The sequence below is a fragment of the Malania oleifera genome, chromosome 6 (genome assembly GCF_029873635.1).
Source record: "Malania oleifera isolate guangnan ecotype guangnan chromosome 6, ASM2987363v1, whole genome shotgun sequence".
Classification (NCBI taxonomy): Eukaryota; Viridiplantae; Streptophyta; class Magnoliopsida; order Santalales; family Ximeniaceae; genus Malania; species Malania oleifera.
In genome coordinates this window covers 51,943,339-51,953,563 of record NC_080422.1, presented here as the reverse complement: position 1 = coordinate 51,953,563, position 10,225 = coordinate 51,943,339, and the positions used below count along the sequence as shown (strand labels likewise).

Genomic DNA, 10,225 nt, shown 5'->3' with positions numbered 1-10,225 from the left:
TTGTACAAAATGTCAAACAAATATTGTACAAAATATTTCTCTTTTTTTTATCTATTTTTTTCTTTCTATATGCTGTACTTACTTCGCGCATGTAATGTATGTAAAAATGTATGTTCTAAATGTGAGGATTGATGTGTTTTTTTATAGGACACAATATGAATAACAAGATATTTATTAAGGTGAGAAAACCTAAATAATGAAAGATGAGGGGTTAGAAGAAGAGATGAGATACACATTTTTTACAAAAGTTCCCATAAAACTATGTCAGCGGAGTTCACCCTCGAAAATAAGGTTTTGGTGGCGCGCTGCCGCGCATGCGTCCAGTTATTTCAATTGAAATTAATCGGGTCGAATTTATGATCTGGAGAGGGAGAGAGACAGGGAGAGGGAGAGAATGGCGCGAGGTACGAAGAAGGACGCGGGCGGCGTCGCACCGTCGGAGGAAAATCTGGAGGTCGCAGAACGGAAGAGGCTGAAGAAGTTGGCGTTGACGAAGAACATATTGTCTGAAACTGCTGCTTCTGCCAGTGCTAGTGCGTTCTCGCCTCTTAGCCCTTCGAAGACGGTGCTCAGGCACCATGGCAAGGACATTATCAAGAAGTCCCAGAGGAAGAACAGGTTCCTCTTCTCCTTTCCTGGCCTTTTCGCCCCAATTGCTGGTGGTAAGATTGGAGAGCTCAAGGATTTAGGCACCAAGAACCCCGTTCTCTACCTTGATTTCCCTCAGGTCCGCCTCTTCTTGTGTTCATCCACCTCCCTCTATCTATGCGTCTGTGCTCGTTCGGAACTTTATTTGGTTGCTAAGGAAATGTGGGAAAGAGAAACGAAGTCAAAACGTATTTCATTCAAGTGTTGGTCCGCTGCCGTATTGAGACTCGCTCTGCCGTTTAGTATGCGCAGTTCATTCAAGTGTTGTTCTGCTGCCGTATTGATACTCATTCTGCTGTTTAGTATTTATTTAGTTTATGATGCTTCGTTATCTCTCTTTGGTTGCTCGGTTGCAAAGAAAATGCAGGAAAATGCAGAATTGAGATTTTTATTTTAAAAATTTCAGTTTTAAGGAATAGAAGAAGTAAAATATCCAGTGAAATAACTGAGCTACGATTTCTGGCCCCTAAAAAATAAATATTAGCAAAGCCAAATCAATCAATCAGAAATAAAGTTACCTTAAATAGAGAGTAATAATTAGAGCTTAGAAACACAAATAGAAGAGAATCGCCATATTTAACGTGGAAAACCCTCATGCGGTCTGTGTAGGGGGGAAAAACACAGGATGAACTCTGGAAAAAATCCAGTATACAGAAAGCATTTACAAGGTTACTCAAGCTTCATCCTAACTCTGACTACTCCCTCTTGGGACAAACACTGACTACAAAATCCTAAACAAAGCCGCCAAATCTCCGGCTTCAAATACTGTAGTGAGAATCTCCTCTGCAAATATTATAAAATGAATGTAACGCCAGAGGAACCCAAGAGTAAAACCCTAAAATTTTGTGTGAAAACTTTGCTACTCCTTTCCTCTATATTCCCCAGATGAAGAGAAAAGCAAAATTTCCCTTTACTAAAACTTGTGCAGCACTCAAGCCATAAAACACACATGGCTTTTCTAGGCACACACAAGATGCTCTCTCTCTCTCTCTCTCCCACCGGTGCTTGTGGCACTCTTGCCCTCCTGTCATGTTGAATTGGAATATCTGAAATCTCTCGTGCCTTGGTCTTTCATATGAAAGGAATTAAACAACTCCCTTTTCAAGCCACTAATCCTCCTAGCAAGCTGTCCTACAATCAGCATATCATCTACAAATGGTAGAAGAATACTGAATTTACCACTAGGGAACAATTTGATACTCACAATGATGTATATCAGTTCTTGTGTAGACAAACTAGATGTAATCCCCCATGAATGAGTAAAACTTTGCGTATGGCCTAGGAGCCTGTTTTAGACCATATGGACTCTTCTTCAACATGATACCCCTTTGTTCTTTCCCTTTCACTTTAAAATCCTTTGGCTGAACCATGTAGATCTCTTTAGCCACTCCCAAGCGCCAATGAACAAATAGAATTTTCACATCTAATTGTTCAAGCTCGAGGCTTGAGCAAGCCGCCAAAACTAAAAAAACTTGAATGGAGCTTCTTTTTATAATTGGAGATAAAATGTCATCAAGCTTTTCACTACCAAATGAGCTTTGTATTTCACCGGATTATCCCAATCTTTCTTCTAAATTCCCATTTTCTAGGAGGTTTAATAGATTCATAAGTTTTGTTTTCTGTTTTTTTTTCTTTGGAAAATAGTGCATTTCTCCATGCATCGGTTTCATCCATTGACCTCTTCTTGTGTGACTCTAAACTAGAAGCTTTTGGTTCCCCCTTGCCAATTAGAAAAATTTACTCAGAACTAGAGACTTGTTTCTAGGATGATATCCCCTAGTAGACCTCTTCATTTGAGATTCGACTATCTAAGGTGGTGAGGGCAATCCCCTGCTCAACATTCTTTAAATCTGCATCATCAATTTCACCCATTTTTGGCTCATAAGGCCCCATGTTCTTGCTCACCCTCATACAAGGAATTTTAGGAATTTTGTGGAAGGAGAACTGGTGTGAGGACTGGAACACCACTTGGGTGACTAGGCTTTTGATTTGTGAAAATCTAAGAAAATTTCGTGCCCATGAAACACATCTCTAACTTGTAGGGTGGGTGTTTGATTCGTTACATCTTTCATCATTACTAGGAATGTGGTGTCCATGACATCTCATTTTCACGTTTGTTTGTGCATGAGAATCTAATCTGGTGGGAATGTTTACATTTCTGGGAATGAAAGGATTCCCATGAAACATGGATATTGTAGTCCCACCTCCCTCCATGGGTAAGTCATGAGAGTCCTACTTTTTGGTCCAAATTGCCCTCACTATTTTGGCTTTTGAATAACAATGCTCCTATAATGTAATATAACCACACTATTGTTGTATTTAAAATAATAAATTAATAAAAATAAAAAATTTTAAATTAATATCAATATTAATTTTTTTAATTAGAAGAAAAACATATATAATGTTAAATAAATGTATAATCTATTTTTAAAATGTCTATTAAAAGTGTAAATATTTATGTTAATTAGCATTTTAATTGACATTTGTAATTTATTAAATAAAATTAGTATTATTATTGTCTTATAAAAATTTAATATAATAGTTAATATTTCGACACTATGTTGCCTTCAATTATTTTGGTTAATTAATTATTAGTGTTAAATGTTTTAAATATATTATTGTTGAAAATTTTAGTACATAGATTTAATTAAGTACATATACTCGTAGGTTTTTGGGTTAAAAATATAACTGTCTTCTTATATTAGTTACATGCATTTCAAGAGTATAATGGTTATCTTCTTATAGACCCGCCATATTTCCATATTGAACCAAACATTGACTTGGAAATCTTGTGTACATTTCTGAATCTTATAACGTAAGCCAAACAAAAATATTTCCATGGGGCAGGCATCTTATTCCTGGGAATATTATACCATGGGAATATTTTTGGTACTGCAAACCAAACGACCCCTTATAATTTTCTTCTTATCTAGATCTGTCCCATAGTCTGTGGCCAAACTCAGCATCATGGTAACCAGAAATATGCATGGGATGGTTCTATCATCAAGCTTCTATGTTCCTTTGGCAGGTGAGGAAATGGCCTACAGCAAAACAACCAAGTAAAAGTATGAAACATCAGTTCAAGTTCTCACCCTCCCCCAAATATCAATACCCTAAGAAACTAATGGAGATTGGTTAATTAGGTAGAAGGTCGTATGAACAGCTTTACACCAATATGGCATAGGCAGGTTAGCCATCCTAAGCTTGCATTCAATACTTTCCAAAATGATATTGTTAGTTCTTAGCAGTGCATTTTATTGTGGGGTATTGGAATCTCATGCCTAATATATGTTTTGAATGGTAGTTCTCAAACTCAATGGATGTGTGTTCACCACTCTTTTTAGTTTGAAGGGACTTCGGCTCATCCCTTTCTTCTCCATGGCATAGAATTTCTTAAAATGATGAAAAACCTTGTCTCTTGTCTTTATAAAAAACAGATCCTCACTTTCAATGAATCATCATCAACAAAAGTAACAAAGCATCTGGTATCTACTACCGGCTAAGGAATCCACTTCAATGGATCACATATATTAGAGTAAACCGAATCTGAATCACACTTTTTTTTTTTTTTAGAGGATTTAATAAAATAAATTCTATGATGCTTGCTGCATAAACGATAATAACAAGAATTTAAAAGTGTACCTTGGCAAAGGAAACAAGGGACGTCCTTGCAAAAATCTGCAATCGTTTCTTACTCCTGTAAGCCAGCTGCCTGTTCCATAAATTTTGGTGAAGCATTATACATAAATCATTGTTTTAAAAATTGGTGTGTAATGGTTGCAATGGCGGCTGCATAACAGTGTCAGTGGCTTTTGAGATTGTTGCAGGTTGATATCTAGGAAGTCCTCTAGTTCACAGTTTTATTGGTTGATACATCTGCTACAGTAATATAACAGCCGCTGTGCACCAGCAGCTGTAAATCACTACATTATTAGACTGGTCTGTGAATGACTAAAATAGGTTATTGAGTTTTTATTTTTTATTTTTTAGTTGTGCACTTCTTTCTCTCTTTTCCCTATATTGAAGCTTAGAAACTGAATTTTGAGATGGATCATTTGAATTTATAATTTTAAAAAAAATCAGTTTTGGGTTTATTTTCTTTGATATTTAGTGTGTATTTCTTTAATATCTAGCATTTAAATGAATCTAACTTTTTCTTTCTTTAAAATTACATGTTTGCATATGATAAGCTCTTTCAAATTTTTTTTTGTGTGTTTTTCTTACACCTAAATTGGAGACAGAAATACGTTCTATTGCTAAGATTTTTGTTAATATTTGATATATGAACATTCTATGTTCTATATTTCTTTATATTTATGATTTCTTAGCTTAAATTTCACTTATAATCATCAATAAAGTAGTGAAAAGAAGCCAATGCGTGCTTCTTCTTACCAATAGCAGCTAAAGCAACCATGACGACATCAATATATATTATATTTATATTGAATAAAATTTACTAAAAATAGTTTGAAGCATTAGTATGCATGATTCTCGATCGAAACATGTTAATATATATGTTTTTAACAAGTTTGCTAATGCAGAAAATGAATCATGGATGTGGTGTCTAATATGCAATGCCAGTGATGGCCACCATAGTAGTCAGAGGCGCAAGGCGAATTGAGACGCAAAGGGCATTTGAAGTCGAGGCATGCGCCTCACGAAGGTGAGGTGCACAATTATTAAAATGGTGTAAAATGCCTATTTGGGGTAATTGAAATATGAACATATGAATATCTAGTAATATTAGAATTTAAAATGCCAAAAGCATCAACAATTCAACATAGTTCAACATCAAAAGAAAAGAGTACAATAAAAGATTTCAAAGTATAAAATCTAAAAATCCTCCTCAATCATCAGTCATCCCTCATCATCAATTGAGTCTGCGAAGATATCATCATCTTCCTCTTCATCATCAGAATTTTTTTCTCCAACATCTTTTTCCTCTTCTGTCTCCTCTGCACTATCCACTTGGATCTCATCCTCATCTACAAGTTCCAAAATTGTGGTCTGGCCCCTAGTGCCATGGGCTGACTGTTTCACACCTTTGTGAAAAGATCGTGCGGCGCTAGCTAAAGCACTCTTGCTTAACTAGCCAGCCTATCGTTTACCACAATTCATCCACGAAACACTTTCATTATCATTCAAGCAAATATCAACGGAAGAAGCAAGCAATTATGAAAGTAGTGGCAAGCAAGCAGTAAACATTGAAGCAACGTAATTCATTAACACCTCCGTTAACATTGTGTGTTTAGTGAGGGAGGTAAGTAGGCTAAACACATTGACAATAGCTAGTGAGTTTTACAAGATTGATGAATGCTCACCCTCCCCTAAGGGGCTTTATATGCAAATCTCATCGTGGAACTAGGAAACATCAAAGTGACTGAGGAGTCATACTGCTTTATTTGGCATACAAAGAAACTACTACTAGAAAATAAACCTACATTAGTATTTACATGATGAAAATCCATCCCAAACACACGAGACAAGCGGTCGCAGGCAAGCATAATGCCCTGAACAAGCTCGGCTTATGACGCTCCCCCACTTATGTGGTCGATGTCCTCATAGACTTTGACGCTAGGTACACTTCAACTTTGTTCATGAACGGTTGCATATCTTTTGTAGAAATCCAGTTGATTTTTTCATTACCAAGGTCTTTCCACTTCACTAAAAACTTTTGCTGCTTCTTTCTTGAGGATATGAACTCGTTGTCTCCAAGGATATCTTCAACTTCATGTTTTTCAGGTTGCACTGTCTTCAACTCTGCTCTGTTTGACTGACTTCTCCTCGAACCGTCGGTGTCAGTGTTGAACGGATTGAGGCAGTTGACGTGAAACACAGGATGCACTTTTGTCCAAGTCGGAGGGCTGATTTCGTAAGAGACCTTCCCGACTTTGGCCAAGATGGGGACTGTTCCTTCATATTTGTGAAGTAGTCTCCTATCTCATCCTCGTAGTGACTTGATCTGTTTAGGATTGAGCTTAACAAGCACCAAATCACCTATGTTGAAGTGATATAGTCTTCTCCCCTAATCTGCCCACTTCTTCATCTGCTTAGAAGCTTTCTCCAGGTAGGTTCAGGCAATCTCAGCATTCTGTCTCCATTCTCTGGTGAAGATGTATGCCCTGGGACTCTTTCCTCTGTACGGCTTATCCACTATGTGAGGTAACAGTGGCTGTTGGCCTATAACAAGTTCAAAAGGGCTATTGTTGGTTGTTAAGCCCATTTGGGCATTGAAACATAACTGAGCCACATCAAGTAGTTGCACCCAATTCTTTTGGTTGGCGTTGACGAAGTGGCGCAAGTACTCTTCTAGTAGTCTATTGAATCTCTCTGTCTATCCATCTGTTTGTGGGTGATAACTTAAAGAGATGTCAAGATGTGAATCGAGGATTCTAAAAAGTTTTGTCCAAAAGTTGCTGGTGAACCGTGAGTCTCGGTCACTAACAATGTCTTGGGAATACCCTAATACTTTACAATATTTGTAAAGAACAACTGTGCCGTCTCCTTTGTTGAGCAATACTTTGGTGCAGGTATAAACATACCATACTTCGAAAACTTGTCTATAACCACAAGTATAGACCTTGCATCTCCCACTCTGGGCAGGTTGGTGATGAAGTCCAGTGAGACACTTTCCCACGGTTTGAATGGTACTGGTAGGGGCTCCAGTAACTCTGTAATCTTCCTCTGCTCCAACTTATCTTGTTGGCAAGTGAGACAAGTTCGGGTATAATCAACCACATCATCCCGTATGTGTGGCCAATAATACCTCTGCTTCAATAAGGCCAAAGTGCGCTGCCATCCTTGATGTTCGACCCACATGGTATCATGACACTCTCTCAGTTGTGTCTTCCTCAGGCCACCAGCTCGTGGCACAAATAGCCGACTACCATGGGTCATTAGCAGTCCGTCTTCCATCTAGAATTGTCGTGCTTTCCCCTCTTCAGTTAGCTTCATTAGGTTCTGCGCAACTGGATCTTTGGCTAAATTCTCTTTGATGCGCTCCTGCATTGTCGTGGTAACAGTACTCACAGTCAAGTGTGCTACCATCTACAAGGCTGGCAGCTTTGCCTTCCTACTTAGTGCATCCACGACTTGGTTCAATCTCCCCACCTTGTGCTCAAAGGAGAAATCAAATTCTGCCAAGAATTCCTGCCATCGGCTCTGCTTGGGTGTCAACTTCGGCAGTGTGAAGAAATGGTTAATTCTTGAGTTATCTGTTTTCATCACAAACCTTGACCTAAGTAAGTAATGCCTCCACACGTAGAGATAGTGTATCACCGCTAGCATCTCCTTCTCTTGAGCTATGTACTTCCGCTTTGCTTCACTAAGCTTACGACTCTCGTACGCAACAGGATGTCCCTCCTATAACAAGACTCCTCAAAGGGTGAAGTTTGATGCATCTGTTTGCACCTCGAAGGGTTTCATGACATCCGGAAGAGCAAGTACCAGATTTCTCATCATGGCGTGCTTTAAGTCATCAAAGGCTCCTTGACATTCTCAATCCAGTCCCATCCATAACTATTCGTCAGTAGTTCTGTCATAGGAGCCGTTCTCCGTGAATTACACTCTACAAACTTCCTGTAATAGTTGGCAAGGCTAAGAAAGAAATGCAGCTCCTTCACAGTTGTTGGGAACTTCCACTCTTGAATCGCCCTTACCTTTTCCATATCCATCTTGATATGACTTTGCTCAATCACATGACCAAGGAATTTGATGTTCCGCTGAGTGAAAGAGCACTTCTCTTTCTTCACATATAGATTGTTCTCTCTTAGCCTGTTGAACACCTTCCGCAAATGCTCTTCATGTTCCTCTAGAGTGGAACTGTTAGGCCTGACAAAACGGGTTATAACCCGACGGGTCACCTGTGACCCGCCCGGTTATGACGGGTTTGGGTGTATAAAAGTCAATCTGATTATAAACGGGTCAACTCGTGACCTACCCGTTTATAAACGGGTCAAGCTGGGTTTGAGTTGGGTTACCCTGTTTATTGACTCAGCTGCTACCCAGTACCCACCCTGCTAACTTTTAAAACATAAAAGTTAAAACCCTAATCCTATTCTTGCTCCTACGGGCCGCGGCTCTGGCTGCCTCCTACTAGTGCGCTGCTGCTGTGATCCACTCTCCACTCCACAGTTCCAAGCTTCCAGCTGCTCCACAGGCGGATCAATCTCCCTCATGGATCAAGCACCCTCACGAATCCACGATCCAGAAACGCAGATCTACCATTTTTCCGCAGAGGACCAGATGACAACCTAACGGGTTTTCCTCTCTTATTTTTTTGTGAAGCCTGTGAGAGATTATCTAACTGTCTCAGTCGAAACCATCACCCTAGGTACTCTACACCATATTCCTTCTCTGTAATTTGTTGTTTGTTTGATAAATCTCATCTTCATATGATTTTCCGATTCCATGGTTGAAACTCACCGGAAGATTCATACCTTTTCCGATGGATCTTAGATGCACGCTACCAGATTGGAAGTTGTGACAATCGCCACCTTCCCAAGAAACCTCTTGCCCATCTTCTCCATTCTCTACTTTTGTAAGAGCTTTGGAGAGAAAATTAGAGAAGCCGCTAGCTTGGGTTTCAGTTTCAGTCGCAGAGAAGCTAAGTGAGAAGATGAAGAAGCAGAAGGGCAACATGGGCGCATAGGTCTCTGTGAAGATGCTGATACATGGGCTGATGGGCACATGGGTCTCTATGAGGTTTTGCATTTTATATTTTTATTTATTAATTTATTTAAATATTAGTAAATTAAATGAAGGAGGAGGAGGAGTGCTGGGTCTCTGCAAGGTTGTATATTTTATGTTTTTTGTGCTATCATGGGTCTTGAAAGGTTGTATATTTTATGTTTTTTTATTTAAATTTTAATAAATAAAATGAAGGAGAATGAGTGCTTTCATGCAAGTTGTATATTTTATGTTTTTTTATTTAAATATTAATAAATAAAATGAAAGAGGAGTGCTCTTGTTTGTTCACATGGTCTCTGCGTGGGGTTCTATATTTTGTTTTTTTTTTGGTTTTTAATTTAAATATTAATTTAAAAAATAAAGAAGGAGTGCTGTTTGTTTTTTTTAAAAATTGTCATAAAATTTTTAAAATAAATAATTTATATTTTTTAAGCAAGTGACCCATGGCCCGCCCGTTTATTAAATGGGCGGGTCAGGGTTGGCATGTATGTGACCCATTTAACATTGACTCGTTTATGACCCAACTCGTTTATGACACAACCCGTTGATGGCCTGCCTAGACCTGACCCGATTGCCCCTTTTGCCACCCCTAGGAACTGTAGACAACAATATCATCTAGGTACACCACGACAAACTTGTCGAGATACTTACGAAATACTTGGTTCATCAAGGTACAAAATTTTGTAGGCGCATTCGTTAACCCAAATGGCATCACCAAGAATTCATACGCCCCATACCGCGTTACACAAGTAGTCTTAGGCTCAACCCCATAAGCAATTCTTACCTGATAGTAGTTTTACCTCAAGTCAAGTTTAGTGAAGTACTTGGCATGACTCAACTGATCCAACAAATCAACAATCAACATAATAGGATACTTGTTGCGCACTGT

General features: G+C 38.7%; 1 protein-coding gene across 6 annotated transcripts in view; it reads left to right on the top strand.

Moving 5' to 3' along the window:
- Positions 1-269: 269 nt before the first annotated feature.
- The window catches only part of LOC131158413 (DNA-binding protein RHL1), a 64,648-nt gene continuing 54,692 nt past the window's right edge, over positions 270-10,225 (top strand). For 5 of the 6 annotated variants that reach the window (XR_009137480.1, XM_058113266.1, XM_058113263.1 and 2 more), the window contains exon 1: positions 270-727. Coding sequence is in view for 5 of the 6 variants with exons in the window: in XM_058113266.1 (XP_057969249.1) it covers positions 395-727 (333 nt within the window). In the remaining variant the exon portion in view is untranslated. Of the gene's footprint in view, positions 728-9,240; positions 9,352-10,225 lie in introns of those variants that run through there. The other variant, XM_058113267.1, reaches the window with a different exon arrangement.